The sequence below is a fragment of the Equus przewalskii genome, chromosome 10, assembly GCF_037783145.1.
Source record: "Equus przewalskii isolate Varuska chromosome 10, EquPr2, whole genome shotgun sequence".
Taxonomy (NCBI): Eukaryota; Metazoa; Chordata; class Mammalia; order Perissodactyla; family Equidae; genus Equus; species Equus przewalskii.
In genome coordinates, this window is record NC_091840.1 from 12,301,182 (window position 1) to 12,318,813 (window position 17,632).

The following is a 17,632-nucleotide window of genomic DNA, read 5'->3' on the forward strand; positions in this document are numbered from 1 at the left end:
AGAGAAATTTGATGTTTGTATATTTTACAACTATACATATAATAATTTAATAGAAATATAAATTAACATAATTACCTATTATATGTATTACATATATAAATTCAGTGTCTCAGTTGCCCTAGCCACATTTCAAATGCTCAGCAGCCACGGGTGGCTGGTGGGTACCGTCTTAGCACAGATAGAGAGCACTTTCATCCTTGCAAAGAGTTCTGTTGGGTGGTGCTGATTTAGAGTGTCTGTTGCCTGTTCTCCCAAAGACGATCATGTATAGTTGTGTAGGCTGTGTCCTGCACGAGGACATCCTGCTGAGAGAGTGAATAGGGGCTTAATTCCAGCCCACAATCCACTGGCCGAGCTGGGCACCCTGGCACAGATCAGTGCCCACCCAGAGGGCACGCCTTTTTCTAATTTGCAGGTAGATCCCATATTGCAATGGCATGCTGGATAGAGCTGGCTCAAATTTCAGGAACTTTGCCAGCCAGTTTTTAAACACAGCCATCATTAAAATTTAAATTATATAAACTTACAATTAAATAAATTCTATTAGAAACAAAGGCAATAAATTCTCACGATTTATCACGCCCTAATTATTCTGCTGTATTTTACCATTATCTATGCTCTTGGGGTTATTTTACATCAATTGTACCTGTGTGGTGGAAATGCCCCATGATGGCGTGCTACTGCACACCTCTTCCCAACTCCACATTCAGTGACATCTCCTGGGTGGCCTGAAATCAGCCACAGTGAGAGTATTTACACCATGGAAACGAGCAGGGCTTTCTTCTGGGATTGCTGCCTGTTAAACATTTACCAGCTCACCGTGACATACAGGCTGGGGGGAGGGTGGTCCCTTCTCCCCATCTTTGTCCCAGCTCCATCATCATCCTCCAAATTCCCACCCATTAGCAAAGTTCTGTTAGCTCCTTGGGACAGAGGCTGAAAGACACGTGCACTGGTGAGAGAAGGTGGCGTGGACTGATGAAACGCACAGGCTTTGCAGATGTATTCAAATGCCTGGAATTTTTATTTCATGGTTATGCCACCCTGGGCAATTAACTTAACCCCTGTCTTCTATACAGTGGAGACAATTATGCCTCCCTGACAAAGTTGTGATTATTAACTGCCCATGGTAAGCATTTAAAAAACAGTAGCCTTTTCATTAATAATAATGAATAATACATGCTAGCAGTAGTAAGGATACATGGTACCCAGCGATGTACCCCCTTCTCCGCACCCTGATGCCATGCTAGAATTCAGAGTGATGGCATCATGCACATACTGGCTCCTGGGGGGCATCTATCCCCCAAGCCACCCCTTCGTTATGCTCCTGTGCTGAACGAAAATAAAGAGTGGAGGAGATCTGGTGCTTTCCAAAAAAAGGGCTGATTATAAGACAGTATGATTCTATTTTTGCTAAAAAAAAAAATACATATGTTTATACACCAGCACAGAATGATGCTAGAAGAAAACGCTACCAAAGGGTGTGGCATTTAGGATGATTTTTTTCTGTTTGCTTATCTCTGTTTTCAGAGATTTCTAAAGGGAAGACATATTATATGTGTGGCCACACGAGAGGAGCAGTGAGCAGAGAGGAAGAAAAGAAGTAAGATGCCGGAGAAGACATTCCAGAAGAGAGAAGATGGGGCAGGGCATGGAGGTGTGCTCAGGATTAAGACCTGGGGGCAGCTAAGTGCGGAGAAAATCCCCCGATCTGAAATGGGAAATGGCAGGTGAGGGGCGCCCCGCTCTTATGAAAGGTCCCCAGTAGGCGCCTGCCCAGAGGGAGCCCGGCCCGGAGGTGGAGGCAGGGCTTCCCTCTAGCATGGAGGAGTGGCACCTGCCTAGCGGGTTCCCAGATCCTGGCCCTCTTGGCGTCCCCTGGGGTTGAACGGACAAGGAGTCTCTCTAGAATGGACCGCTGCAGCAGCCACGTGCCCCCACATCTCACCATCTCCCTCTGGGCCTCAGGGTTACAGACAACCATCTCAAACTCAGTTGCCTGTTTAGAAACCCACCAGGCCTTCATGCAGCCTGTGGTCTCAGTCCAAACCCTGCACCCAGTATACGAGGCCTTCCCAACCCCGGTCCTGTCCAGCTTTGCGTTCCTTCCCCCACAGCGGCTCCGACGTGCCAGCTACCCAAACACCTCACCTCCTGCCTTCCTGCACTGCTCACGCTATTCCTCTCCTGGCAGTAACCTCCCTGGTGTCTTGCCTAAAAACACTGAATGAATTCTTAAGATCCAGCTTAAAAGCCACAACATCCTCCTCTGCATCCAGGCCATGGATGGTCTCCTCCTCCCTTCCCCACAGGATTGACCGGTGTGGATCATACAAACTCCCTAAGCCAGCGTTTTACGTATCTGTTTCCCCACTAGCCTGGGAGCCACTCAAAAGCAAGGACAGATCTAATTTCATGTCTGTATCCCCAGCGCAAACTGGCTCATCTTTGGGGCTAGATAAAGTAATTCACTCAGTCAATGAATATTTATTAAGCTCTAAGTAGGCCCCAGGCACTCGGGACAGAGCGATGAACACGATAAATATGATTGCCACCTTCTTGGAGCCTAACATCCAAATGGAAACAGGAGAGAGAAAAACGCAACCAAAATAGCAATCAGATAGTTATCTACAAACTGAGTATAGGTGACGGAGGAGAAACACATACAGGGTGGTGTGGAAGGGTACGACAGGGGAACCAAACGGGGTTTGGGGTGAGGAGGGAAGCAAGAGATCCCTGAGACAGTGAGGCTGAAGGACGCGGGGCTACAGGTGAGCTGTGCGCGGTGGCCATTCAAGGCAGACAACAGCATGGGGAGAAGACATTCGGTCCCATTGCCTAACCCTTCATCAGTTCCTTCATGTCCTCGCCCATTACTCACCCGAACATTCAAATAGGAGAAAGAAGGGCATGGGGGTGAGCACGTCTTAGAGCTGAACCTGGAGCCCTGGGGCAGACGGCAGGTTGGTGGGTGTTAGTTGGGAGCTGGGTGAGGGAGCCAAGGAGGGGCAGCCCCTCAGGGGAGAGCAATAGAGTCCAGTAGAAGAGGGAAGAGAGACCCTAATGCGGGTCTTGGGCTCCAGCCCAGGAAGACAGGGCTTGTTTGTCATCTGTGCATCTCTAAGACCTAATACTTTTTTTTTTTTTCAAGATTTTATTTTTTTCCTTTTTCTCCCCAAAGCCCCCGGGTACACAGTTGTGTACTTTTTCAGTTGTGGATCCTTCCAGCTGCGGCACGCAGGATGCTGGCTCAGCATGGCCTGATGAGCGGTGTCATGTCCGTGTACAGGATCAAAACAGGCGAAACCCCAGGCTGCCGAAGCAGAGCGTGGGAACTCAACCACTTGGCCACAGGGCCAGCCCCTCTAAGATCTAACTCTGAATGATGAATGCCCTGCAGTATTGGCCATGCACTCTGATTTCAAATACTCTGAGCCACTGCTCATGCCTATGCCCAATATAGTCATCCTTGTCAAACCTTATATCCTCTATTTAGCTTTAGTGTACAATCCCAGACCCTGTAAGGAGCAGAGGGCTAGCCAGCTGTGACCCAGGAACCCAGGCCATCTGCTCTCTCCTTTTTTGCCAATTTAGAGCTTTTCCTCCTGCTTAAAACCCCAAATCAAGGGCACAGTCTTGTGGTTCAGTGGTTAAAGTTTCACAATCTCCACTTTGGTGGCCCGGGTTCATGGCTTCAGATCCCAGGCGCAGATCTACTCCACTCACCAGCCATGCTGTAGTAGCGTCCCATATATTAAAAAAAGTAGAGGAAGATTGGCACAGATGTCAGCTCAGGGCTAGCCTTCCTCAAGCGAAAAAAAAAGAGGAGGCCAGCGGTATAGTGGTATAGCGGTTAAGTTCGCACACTCTACTTCGGCAGCCTGGGGTTGGCTGGTTTGGATCAGGGGCATGGACCTACACACCACTCATTAACCCATGCTGTGGCAGCGTCCCACATAGAAAATAGAGGAAGATTGGCACAGATGTTAGCTCAGCGACAATCTTCCTCAGCAAAAAAAAAGAGGAATATTGGCAACAGATGTTAGCTCAGTGCAAATCTTCCTCAGCAAAAAGAAAAAAAAAAATCAAGGATTAGCTTTCAGCATCACTGCTAGGTTAAGGGTCTAAATTCAAGTAAAGACCCAAGTAAAAACTTTCAAAGAAGTCCTGGGGGTGCCCCTTGCCAAGAAGCAGGAAAACAAAACTCAAGGGACCCCTGGTATTTCTGACAAACAGGTCCAGGAAGGGGGAGGGACTCGCCTGGGGGCGGGGCTCAGGAGGAGGAAGGAGCAGGTCTGGCGGCCTTTTCTGCTGACTTTTGAAAATCCGAGATGAATGGGCAAGTCAGATCCTAAAGAAATAGCATGCCTGAGGATTATTTTCTGTAAAGTTAAAAGGCAACAGGGGTCATGTCACTGTTCACTTAATAATTAGTTAATCAATTAGCAAACTCTTCACCCTTTTCATCTGATAAGGAGATTGTTCATTGATTTGTTTATCTTTTAACCAATTAACTAACTGGGGGATGAGCAGAACCATCCCCACTTCAGAGCCAGTGTTCTGGGGACAGTCCCTCGTGCCCAGCAGGCTGCCACCCTTCCTCTGAGAACACTGCGCTGTTCATGGCACTGCGAGAGCAGGAGTGGACTGTCCGCACCAGCCGTGGAGCATCACCTGTCACAGGATGCAGGAAAGGAGAGGGAAGACAAGGAGCGGGGCCTGGAACTATCTTGAAGCTCCAGGGAGTAGAGAAATGCTCGACTCTCCGGACCAGAGAAGAGACTTTGCCCTTTCCATATCAGCCATCTGAGAAAAGCCGGAGTTCTCAGAAAGCCCTGAAAAACTGGTCAGATGCAATCTCCGAAGCCCCAAGGGGCTGTTCTTGAGATTTAAGCCTTAAGTTGGTTTTATGATCAAGAACACATTGTAAATGGGTCTGCTACATTGCCGCCTCTCCCCTCCCTGCTGCCCTTCTCTCTAGAAAAGTCCAACGTGGTTGAGTAAGGGGTGGGGGGACTTGTGCGCATTTGAGGAGCTGATGTGGTCGGTCATCCACAGGCGGAGTCCATTTTTAATCCTGCAGAAGGCGACAGGCTCGCAGCACATTTTTTCTTGCCCACTTAGGCTGGGGCTGTGGAGACACCAAAGGACCTACTGGAAATTTCCAATGTCCTTGAGGAGTGTGCAATCTTAGGGGAGAGATGAGACCGGCAGATGTGAGCTCATTAAAAGACAGCACAAGGGCAGTTGTGAAGGGTCAGGACAAGGCCTGAGGCGGCTGGGGAGGGGAGATGGTGTGTTTGCACATGTGCGTGCATGTGCTTGCATACCATGCATGATCTATGCATGTGCACCTGAGTGTGCACCATTTGCGAGGTGTCTGCTTCCTAATACCCACTCTCTGCCCCAACCTGACAGAGGATGCAAACCAGCAGCCCTCACACACGCACAGCTGGGTAGAGACACACTGTGGCTTGGTTCTGTTTTTCGCTTTCTGTTATTTTTAATTGGTTGTTTCTAACATTTAAAGATCAGGAGATTTCACACCAGAGCCAGGCATCCTGTCTCTCGTGTGAAATGGAAAGAGCTGATAGTCCAGGCTCCCATTCCCATAAAGAAGCAGGAGCTAGGGAGCAGCTGCCCCCTTAGATGGGGCATGTGCTTTCAAGTTCACCAGAGGCCCCACCACTCCCTAATGCCTTACACTCCACCTGCTTCCCTCTTTAAGGCTGCCTACCTGGGCTCTTTAGATGCTAGAATTTGTAACCAATGTGGGTAACACTGATCAACAATGTGGTCCCCAAAGATGCAGGGTCTAGTGCCTGGAATCTGGGAGTGTTACCTTAATGGCAAAAGCAAATTTGCAGATGCAATTAAGTTAAGGATCTTGAGATAGGGAGATTATCTTGGATTCTCCATGTAGACCCTAAATGTAACCACAAACATCCTTATAAGAGCGTGGCAGAGGGCGATTTCACTACAGAAGAGGAGAAGGCAAGGGGACAATAGAAGTAGAGACTAGAACGATGCAGCCATAAACCAAAGAATGCCAGCAGCCACCAGAAGCTGGAAGAGGCAAGAAACGATTTTTCACTTGGAGCCTCCGAAAGGAAACAGCCCTGCAGACACCTTGATTTTAGCCCCATGAGACTCATTGCAGAAGTCTGAACTCCAGATCTGGAGGAGAATAAATTGCTCTTGTTTTAGCCAATAAGTTGGTAGTAAGTTTGTTACAGCAGCAATAAGAAATGAACACACCCCACCAACTAACAAATTCAACAAAAGCCTTGAGTGTCCAGTATACAGTGGGCAGGCCCTGCTCCCAGGGAGCTTATACCCTAGTAGGAGAGGACAAAATGATGCTGACAGTAGAGCATGATCTGAGCAGGGATATGGGTGAGCCTCAGCATCTTGGGGAACACACCTGAGGAACTTCTGACCCAAGCCTAGAGATTCCCGGGGGACTGTTTCCAGGTTTATTTCCAGGAGACGTGCGTACATCCATCTCTGCTGGGCAATGGAACTTTGCCTCGGCTTTGAGGAGTGATGAGGCCAGGGGGCAGGGCAGGTTGGGGGCCCGGGCCTCCTTACCTTGCATGCTGAATGAACTGGGTAGCTTTCTCAGCATACTTCCGTGCAAGGCCGCTCAGGTTCACGGGCTGCTCCACGATGTTGAGGTTTTCATAGAGAGGAAGGGCCACGTCAGTGTAACAGGCCCTCTCAAGGTTCCTGTGCAGAAAGCACAGACGGCAGAGCATTCATTTCCATGACCTAAGTAGTCATGGAGCAAAACAAAATGCTTTAATTCAGCGAGACTCATAAAAGCAAAATACTGAATAGCCTGGCCCCAAATGATCTGTCCAGTCTGCTGTTTCCTCCAAGAGTAAAACCAATATAATACCTTCAACCACTCCCTTTGAGTAGATGCTTACCCTCCTTGGACAAGCCCAGCCATTCTGGAACGGTGACAAAGACTTTCGGGAACAAGGGACATCATTACTCCCCTCATGCTGGGAGAAAAACTCACGTCTGAACAACCAATTACTCAAGCAGCGTGGCACAGCCAATCAGTAGCCCCATAGCTTGCTTTTTCCACTGACCTCCCTAACGACGACTTCTGTCTATGGGATGCAATTCTTGATATTTTCCTAAGTCAACAATCGGGACTTCATGTGACAAGATGTCTAACAATAGGACAGATGGCCAGGAACAATTTTAAAATTTCAAACCATGTTTGGAGAATTTGGAGAAACTTGAGCAGTTGGAAAAAGTGAAGGTCAAACCAATTCTATCTCCTGGGAAAAGCAAACTCAGCCCTTGGGCTTACAGATCGAAATGAACCTGACACATGAGTGCCCATCAATGTGGCTGAGGAATGACTCTGGCCATGATCTTGGGCAAATTGCCTGAGCTCTCAGAGCCTGACTTTCCTTATCCGAAACATGGGGTACCCATGCCCCCTTACAGGTATTGAGAGGACTAAATGAAACGACAAATGGCTAGTGCTTTGCACACTGCTCGGTATACTAGGAACTGAATAAAAACTCAAGCCCTCTGTCCTAGGTGCCACAGAGAACCAGGAGAGAAGCTGAGAGCAACGGAGACAGAAGCAAGGTAACAGGAGGCCTCGTACGTACACAAACTGTCCTCATGGTGCAGGGAGGGACTTGGGAGCACATGAAAACTCTCTGTCACCCCTATATACACACAAGTTCAGAATGGAAGCTCAGGAGACAAGGTCAGACTGGGGTAGGTCATCACCAAAGACCGCAATTTTTTTTTTTTAAAGATTTTTTTTTATTTTTCCTTTTTCTCCCCAAAGCCCCCCAGTACATAGTTGTATATTCTTCGTTGTGGGTCCTTCTAGTTGTGGCATGTGGGACGCTGCCTCAGCGTGGTCTGCCATGTCCGCGCCTAGGACCCGAACCAACCAAACACTGGGCCGCCTGCAGCGGAACGCGCAAACTTAACCACTCGGCCACAGGGCCAGCCCCAAAGACTGCAATTTTTTAAAAAAAGAAAAAGAGTTTCTCTGTGCTGGGCAACACAGTGCTAATCTCATCATTTGTGTCAAATTTTTCAGCTTTTTAAGATCTCGTTGAGACTCCACCACCATTTACATTCTCTCCCTGTTTCCCTCCTAAGCCAACCTGTTTTTTCTATTCAATTTAACGTGGATTTAAGAGGAACTGGTTGACATCTGGCATACCGTGATGTGGCCAGGTGTGACCACAGGTGGGACCCCCCCAGGCCCCAGTGGCCAAGGAGGGCAGCGAGATGTTCTGTAGCCTCACTTCTCACACGGCAATGTGCAAGGGAATCATCTGAGCATCTTGTTACAATGCAGCCCTTGCAGTGGCCTCTGAACTTCTGCATTTCTATCAAGTGCCCAGATGATCCCACACTGCAGGTGCAGCAAGCACACTTTGAGTAGCCAGGATGTAGAGGACATGGACTCTGGACTCAGAGAGACCCAGGTCGGAATCTCTATCCCTGCTTCCCAGCTCCATGTATCCTGGACAACAAGGTCAGCCTCCTAGCTGTAAAATCAGAGTCAAGACCAGCCTCACACAGTGGTTGTGTGAATTGCGAGGAAGTACATACAGCACCTAGAATGTAACAACTTCTCAATAAACGGCCATCGTTATATTAACGATTGTGTTATTTTATTTTATTTTTTTAAAGATTTTATTTTTTCCTTTTTCTCCCAAAGCCCCCCGGTACATAGTTGTGTATTCTTCGTTGTGGGTTCCTCTAGTTGTGGCATGTGGGACGCTGCCTCAGCGTGGTCTGACGAGCAGTGCCATGTCCGCACCCAGGATTCGAACCGACGAAACACTGGGCCGCCTGCAGCGGAGCGTGCGAACTTAACCACTCGGCCACGGGGCCAGCCCCTAATGATTGTGTTATTAATGAGCCAGCTGAGACTCACCATCCCCTAGTGGCTCAGACATCTGTAACCTTATAAATAACCTCAGCGCACAGTCTGAGCAAAGCAGAGCACCTGGTTTGTGTTGTTTTATATCCTGAATAAGGTTTCTTACCTTTTTCTGATAATAAATGCATTGCATTCTCATTACAAAATATTTGGAAAATACAATGAGAAAGAAAAAAATGACAATCCCTTAGTCCCACAACCAGAGAGAATGAACCATTGTTATCATTTTGGCACGTTCCCTTTGAGTCCCTCTCGAAGGGGCCGTAAAGGTATAGCTACAGAGGGAGTTAAGGTCACACTGATGATTTGTTTCCGGCTTTTGTCACTTACTATTATATCATGAGCATTTTCCCATTTCATTGAATATGTTTTTAAAACATCCTGTTTAGCGCCTACATGGCATTCCAAGGTCGGAATGAAGGATTATTTGTTGGGGTAGTGGGTGACACTTGCAAGGAGCCCTGTGCACTTTCTCTCTCTCTCTCTCTCTCCCTCCTTGTATCCAATGTCTGGGCCGGGTAAGTGGTCCAGCAGCAAGGCCAGCAGCCAGAGGAGGAGAGAGGCCCACCTGTGCAAGACTTTGGCAACACCAGGCTCTCCCCAGCTGAGCTAAACAGTCCAAGGAACCTGGAAAATTCCAATAAAAGAATTTTGTTGACCTCATCTTGGTAAAAGTTTTCTTGCACTCCATGCAAACAATGCATTTAAATTTGCACTGAATGCACACTCTATCTTTTTTGGTGTCTTAACTGTGCCCTATCAGACCCCCTATTTACTCCTGATGGACACACTCTAAGGACTTCACCTGGCTCTGGAGCCCACAGCCAACGCCTTGGATAGCATTACCTTGATGATCTATCGCCTGGTGGACATGCTGGACAAGGAGGGAGGTTGTAGCCCGGGGTATCTGTGCAACCCATATCATGGCTGTAGGGAATTCCAAAGTAGTAATCAAAACCTGGAAGAAAAGCAACTGGTTAGCACCCCCACTTGGCTGCTGTTCTGTGAGCCTGCATTCTTACATGCAGGACAAAAATTTAATTTTCCATGATTTAATACTGCAGTGCTATGGAGTATGTAATTAAAAGAGGATTTGATTAATATCCCTTTGTAGTATGCAAAGAAAACACTTCACTGGGTTCTGGCTGTAAGACTAGATTTGCAATCTTGTGATTAGAGTTAACCCAGAGTGGGGAGAAGCAGAGAAAATCAATGAACAGCTACCAACCCCAGTGCAATTATAGACACATTCAGTAAATATTAGGTGAAAATTTACTATATGCAAGATACTTGAAGGGGTACAAGAATAAACTCTGCCCTCAAAAGACTTCCCATCTGAAGGGGAGATAAGATATATAGGTTAAGCTATAAGAGATGATGTAGGAAGGGTTTGGAGGAGAAGCCATGAGGCTGATGGAGAAGCAGGCCAGTGCGCCATGGAGGAGGTGCAACAGGCAGGAGGGAGGAGGAGTGAACTTGGAGACAGGAATCAAGAAACCTCGGAGGGTCCAAGCCAGAAGGCTTTTAGGGACTGGCTGGTCCAGGGACAGCAAATGTATGCAAGGTGCTCTCTCTTCCCATTTGCCACTCCCTTCCCACTCCCATGGCAGACACGACAAATCCAAAATGGCACCACTTCCTGCTGAGCAGGACCCAGTCTCAAGATTCCCCCAGCACAGAACTCTAGGAATATGCTCTCAAGGTTTCAACAGTCAGATCTAGCCAAACCCCGCATGAGTCAAGTGAGAAAACTGAAGACCAGGGAGGAAAAATAAATTCCGGAGTAATTTTTAGTTAGTGGAAAAGCCAAGTCTTCACTTCCTCCATCTGCCATTTTTTCAAAAGCACACGTGGAAGATGCCATGGAAGCCCAGCTGGGAAGTAGGCACAAGGGAGGAGAGGGGGAGAAGGAGCACCACAGGGAGGCAGGACTTGGAGAGGATGTCAGCTGACAAGGCTGCTAGTGGGAGCCAGGGGCTGAAGGCTGGGTCCAGGCCAAGTCTCTGCAAGTCATTCTCCAACTGCAAAACCCTTCAGGTACATGCCTTCCCCCAATCTAGAACAGAGCACTGAAGCCCTTTTCCACAGAGGCAGAGAGAGATACTGGGGTTGGGGAAGGGAGAAGTCTGCAAAATATCCAGAGAACCACCTTTTAGGCAAAGGTCACCCATTTGCTTATAAAATGGCGGGAGCAGGAGGGAGGCACACACAGGGTAGGGGCAGGGAGAAGCCACAGAAGTTGACATAAGGATAAAGTGCTTTTAAGAGAAAGGCCACGGATTCCCATATGGAATGGAAGAGACAGGCCAGGGAGGGAGACCAGTGGCACAAACTATAGCTTTGAAAAACCACCGATAATTCGGTGAATTGGACATTCAGAGAACTCACCAATCAGCCAAGTGATTTTCAGAGAATTGGTTCAGACATCTTAATCTTGCCCTATTCCCCAAGGCCAGAGAGTCAGAAGTCTGAGGCAGCAAACAGCTGCAGGAAGAAGCCAAAGGGAGCATCTCCCGTTTGGGTTTGTGGCCAGGTTCCCTGCTTCAGTGAACCCATCAGACAATTTTTACTTCTTATTACACTAGACATGTCTGGACCTCATGGGGGCCAAATGTTCCCTGAGCCATGAAGAACTCAGTCAGGGAGAACGTGGGCTCACAATGGGGGAGCCAGAAGGGCAGGCAGGCACCAAGGAGGGGGGCAGGGGCAGGTAAGGTGCCAGGCGAGAGGGATGTGAAATCAGAGGGAGCCCGGGGCACCCCAAATGCAAACAAGTGACCCTATGAACCAAGAAGTCCTAACTTAGGCGGGATGTCCCCCCAGGGCAGGATGGCTTCAACATTAATGGAGTCCTTTTACACAGAGATCCTTATTTTCTGTTTCCCAGGTAACAAATCCCCCAAAGAATTCTTACCACGGAAGTTGGGGTGATAAGAGCCGTGGTGCCCAAGATGCCATTTGCCTGCAGGAAAACAAGAGAGAGACTTTCAGAGGAGTCCCTGTGGGGGCTCCCAGCCCCTCTAGGCAGCTGATCACACACTCAGTCCTCCATCAGCCTTGCCCTTAATGAAGGACAAGTAAAGAGAAGCTGTGATGTGGTGTGCAAACCTAGCCTTGCTCTCTGAGACCGAAAGGGAGTCCACAGGGAGACAGAAAGCAAGCAAGGATGACTCAGGACCCACACAGGAAAGCCTGCAGTGAAAGGGGAAGACAGGCCATTCCTGGAGGCCCAGAGAAGCCAGCACGCTAACCTTCGGCCCTGCAACAAGGGTTCAGTGCCCACAGCAACCCCACCTAGCCCACTGCACCCTCCGTTCTGCCCTCCTGGGCCGGGTGGCCCAGGGTGCAGTCGCAGGCCCCCGACAGTCTCCAAGATGCCCAGTTCCTGCCCCATCTCCTCATCTTCCTCTCTGGCCAACATCAGCAGCCTTCAGAGGCTGAGCAAGAGACCGCCTCCCCACTAGAGTTCAAGGCCAGAAAACAAGGAAACTCCGACACCGGTTGCTCCTCGCTCTATCAAAGTGTTCCGTTGGGGGTAATAATTGGGCAATGGGTGGTGAGAGCTCTGCCAATGGTGGAACTCTCTGACCTGCTAATTCCGCTCTAAGGAGTAAAGACCCCAGGGAATCACCCACAAGGCAAGGGAGCAAGGAAAAGAATGTGGCACAAAGATCTGAAGTGGCAGCACTAGGCAACACAGAGGAGAGAAATCCACAGGCAACCCCAAGAGCACAACTAAGTAAATTATTTTATGTGGCCTCAATAAAACACTTCCACACTCTCTTTTAAAGATGGATGCATGTAGTAAAAATAAACACTCGGTGACCGTAGGTGAAGAGTATATGGTGTCTATTATTTCCTCTTGCAGCTGCTCCAAAGGTTTGAAAAAATATGTAATAAAAAGTTAAGGGAAACGGATTAAGCGTTATGAGGAATGTTTGGATTATGCATTACACGGAAATAGAAGATTCTATTGAAATTTTAAAATTATAACAACTATAATAAATGTGTAAAATTATATTACCTGCAAATATAAAATAACATGAAGGGGAAAAAGGAGGACCAAGTGGTATGCACGCAACTGGGTGGAAACACATTAACGTGGATCAAGACCGGCAGGAAGCTGTGAGTGGTGTACGTGGACTTGATGCTCCTGCAGGATTTTGATTTTTCCTATAAGCGTGCTTATAGGAAATTCAGAATCTCAGCAAGTGGATGTGTAAACACCCTCACCGGGACACGCCAAAGGTGCAACGAACGAGTAGTGAGGGGGGAGGGGAGCAGCTAAGCACTTCATCTGCAATCAATTGCCTCCTTGGAGTTTTAAGGCGTGAAGAGGGAGGGAAGAGCAGATCAAATCCAGCTCAAGAAGAACCCAGCCCCCTGCTGCAGCAGGAAGTTTTAGAGTCAGAGAGCCAAACCCTTCCTGGCTGTGAGCATTACATGGATGACTGTAATGGGGCTAGTAATGCCACTCAGCCCATAGTGGGAGTGTCGCAATAATTAATACCTCAGGGTATGGAGACAAAGGGATTGAAAAGGAGAGAAAGCTTGGGCCTTAATTGGTACTTCCCCCTACCAACTAGGGCTTGCCCTCCTGGGACAATGAATGCCACACTTCAGTTTGACCTAGTGTAGAAGTATGTCAGGAGGCAGAGGGAAGATCCAAGATGGCGCCGTGAGTAGTCCTCTTTGTCTCTCGCCCTTCGAGTCTACAATTATTTGGACACTTATCGCTTGACAAAGGATATCCAGACAGCATCTCAGGACGTCTGAGATACCCACGCGACTATACATCGGAAGGCGGACGGACTTTCCTCCGGGAGGATGTGGAAATAGGTGAAAACTCTCCGACCCCGACGGGCAGCCTAGTACCCGCAAGCGGCTTTCTTCCAACGGACGCCCCCAGAGGATCCACACACATCTAGGGCAGGAGCGAGAACACAACAGAGGAGCGACGGTGGAAACAGGTGACCAGAACCCTACTTAAACCCCCCGCAATTACTCCTAAACGCAGAGGGAAACTTTGGAGTTGGACACCTGAGCCCGCGGGGAGAGTCTCTCCCCGCCATTGGCGGGGAGACCCAGCCTAGTGCTCGGGGCTCCCGGAGGGTCCCAGAGAGAGACACGGAGGGCACGGAGGTCTCCCAGCTGCCGTTGCCCGCCCCGTGGGACTAGGGATTGCCAGAGATCTCGGAGAGGACCGGGGCGGGGGAACTTTCAAAGGCCGGTCCGGCGACCCGGTGGGGAAGCGCCAGAGCTCCGCCAGGCAGCAGACAAAACTCTCTGTCTGCCGGTAGCAGAGGGGCCACGCTGAGCACTCAGGGCTCCCGGGAGAGGCCCGGAGAGAAGCCCAGAGGGCGGGGCGACCCCCAGCTGCCGTTGCCCGCCCTGTGGGACTAGGGATTGCCGGAGATCTCGGAGAGGACCGGGGCGGGGGAACTTTCAAAGGCCGGTCCGGCGACCCGGTGGAGAAGCGCCGGAGCTCCGCCAGGCAGCAGACAAAACTCTCTGTCTGCCATTAGCAGAGGGGCCACGCCCAGCCTTCAGGGCTCCCGGCAGAGGCCCGGAGAGAAGCCCAGAGGGCGGGGCGACCCCCAGCTGCCGTTGCCCGCCCGGTGAGGCTAGGGATTGCCGGAGATCTCGGAGAGGACTGGGGCTGGAGAGAGTTCCAGAGACCCAGCTTAGTAGCCTAGGGGGAAACCCTACAGGCTCACAGAAGCCTTAGGGAAAGCCTCTGCACAGCACCAGTAGAAGGCACCCAGCCGCCAGCCACAAGGCTGGAAGACCCCAGGGCAAAAGCAGCATAGCTAGGTGTACTAACCACAGACTGTAGAAGATGCCAATAGCTCTCCTGCGACCCATAGAGGACAAGTGAGATTTGGTGGGTGCCGACAGCAACAGAGCGACAAATATAAGTGATCCCACCCCTGGCCGCTGGAAAAGCCCATAACACCGTTGCAGACCCCAAGGAGAGAGCGCATCTAGGTGGGCAACAACAGTAGGCACCTGCAGCCTGAAGCCCCCCGTGACGGCCCCCACGGCAGAAGAGGGAATCCAAAGGGCCACTGTGGCTACGAAGAGGGGCCCAGGCCCAGTTAGCAACTACGGACAGGGTTCCTGGTTGGTGAAGTATAAACAGCTGCTCCCCCCACCGCAGCAGCTGAAACAAGTGAAAGGAGCAACTAAACTCTATCTCCATGCGGAGGCACAAATCAACATCATCAAGCAATATGAAAAAATACATTAAATCTCCAGAACAGAAAGAAAGTAACAAATACACAGAAAACAATCCCAAAGAAAATGAGATATATAACCTAAATGATGATGACTTCAAAACAGCCATCATTAAAATACTCACTGAGTTAAGAGAGAATTCTGACCGACAACTCAACGAGTTCAGGAGCTATGTCACAAAAGAGTTTGATACGATAAAGAAGAACCAAACAGAAATATTGGAAATGAAGAACACAATAGAGGAGATTAAGAAAAATCTAGATGCTCTGAACAGTAGGGCCGATAATATGGAGGAAAGAATTAGCAATTTGGAAGATGGCAATATAGAATTGTTGCAGGCAGAGGAGGAGAGAGAAGCAAGACTTAAAAGAAATGAAGAAACTCTCCGAGAATTATCAGACACAATTAGGAGATGCAACGTAAGGATTATAGGTATACCAGAGGGAGAAGAGAAGGAGAAAGGGGCAGAAAACCTATTCAAAGAAGTAATGGCTGAGAACTTCCCAAATCTGGTGAGGGAGATGGATCTTCAGGTGACAGAAGCCAATAGATCTCCAAACTTTATCAATGCAAGAAGACCAACTCCACGGCATATAGTAGTGAAGCTAGCAAAAGTCAACGACAAGGAGAAAATACTAAGGACAGCCAGGCAAAAGAAACTAACCTACAAAGGAACCCCCATCAGGCTATCAGCAGATTTCTCAGCAGAAACTTTACAGGCTAGAAGAGAGTGGAATGATATATTCAAAAATCTGAAGGACAAAAACCTACAGCCGAGAATTCTCTACCCAGCGAAAATATCCTTCAAATACGATGGAGAAATAAAAACTTTCCCAGATAAACAAAAATTAAGGGAGTTCATTGTCACAAAACCTCCTCTTCAGGAAATCCTCAGGAAAACCCTCATTCCTGAAAAATCCAAAAAAGGAAAGGGGCTACAAAACCAAGAGCAGAGGAGATAAGTAGAAGGACAACAACAGAGAGTAGCAGCTCTACATCAGAACAGATTAAACCATGGGACGAGAAACAAAGGAAACTGAAGAAAACCGGAAAACAAGACACAAAATGGTAGTGGTAGGCCCCCACGTCTCAATAATCACTCTAAATGTAAATGGATTGAACTCCCCAATCAAAAGACACAGAGTGGCAGGATGGATCAAAGAACAAGATCCAACAATATGCTGCCTCCAGGAAACACACCTCAGCCCCAAAGACAAACACAGACTCAGAGTGAAGGGATGGAGAACAATACTCCAAGCTAATAATGAACAAAAGAAAGCAGGTGTCGCTATACTAATATCAGACAAGGTAGATTTCAAAGCAAAACAGATAAAGAAAGACAAAGAGGGACAGTATATAATGATAAAAGGGACTCTCCACCAAGAAGACATAACACTTATAAATATATACGCACCCAACACAGGAGCACCAAAATTTGTAAAGCAACTCTTAATAGAACTAAAAGAAGACATCAACAACAATACAATAATAGTAGGGGACCTCAACACACCATTAACACCAATGGACAGAACATCCAGACAGAAAATCAACAAGGAAATAATAGAATTAAATGAAAAATTAGACCAGATGGACTTAATAGATATATATAGAACACTTCATCCAAAAACAGCAGGTTACACATTCTTCTCAAGTGCACATGGAACATTCTCAAGGATTGACCATATTTTGGGAACCAAAGCAAACATCAATAAATACAAGAGAGTTGAAATAATATCAAGCATCTTTTCTGATCATAACGCTATTAAACTAGAAATCAACTACAAGAAAAAAGCAGAGAAAGGTGCAAAAATGTGGAGACTAAACAACACGCTTCTCAACAAACAATGGATCATTGAAGAAATTAAAGAAGAAATCAAATATTATCTGGAGACAAATGAAAATGAGAACACGACATACCAAATCATTTGGGATGCAGCAAAAGCAGTCCTAAGAGGGAAATTCATCGCAATACAGGCTCACCTCACTAAACAAGAAAAAGCTCACGTAAGCAACCTCAAACGACACCTAACAGAACTAGAAAAAGAAGAACAAACAAGGCCCAGAGTCAGTAGAAGGAGGGAAATAATAAAAATAAGAGCAGAAATAAACGATATTCAAACAAAAAAGACAATAGAAAGGATCAATGAAACAAAGAGTTGGTTCTTCGAAAGAATTAACAAAATTGACAAACCCCTAGCCAGACTCACCAAGAAAAGAAGAGAGAAATCGCAAATTAATAAAATCAGGAATGACAGAGGAGAAATCACAACAGATACCAATGAAATACAAGAGATCATAAGAGAATACTATGAAAAACTATATGCCAACAAATTGAACAACCTGGAAGAAATGGACAAATTCCTAGACTCCTACAATCTCCCCAAACTGAATCAGGAAGAAATGGAGAATCTGAATAGACCAATCACAAGTAAGGAAATAGAAACGGTAATCAAAATC

General features: G+C 47.8%; 1 protein-coding gene across 8 annotated transcripts in view; it reads right to left on the reverse strand.

The window, feature by feature from the left end:
- ARSG (arylsulfatase G) overlaps nucleotides 1–17,632 on the reverse strand; it is a 116,168-nt gene that overhangs the window by 33,428 nt on the left and 65,108 nt on the right. For 5 of the 8 annotated variants that reach the window (XM_070560148.1, XM_070560153.1, XM_070560150.1 and 2 more), the window contains 3 exons: nucleotides 11,853–11,900; nucleotides 9,785–9,896; nucleotides 6,592–6,729 (listed from right to left, as the gene is read on the reverse strand). In XM_070560148.1, the coding sequence (XP_070416249.1) occupies nucleotides 6,592–6,729; nucleotides 9,785–9,896; nucleotides 11,853–11,900 (298 nt within the window). The remainder of the gene's footprint in view (nucleotides 1–6,591; nucleotides 6,730–9,784; nucleotides 9,897–11,852; nucleotides 11,901–17,632) is intronic. The other 3 variants (XM_070560147.1, XM_008531496.2, XM_070560151.1) reach the window with 1 other exon arrangement.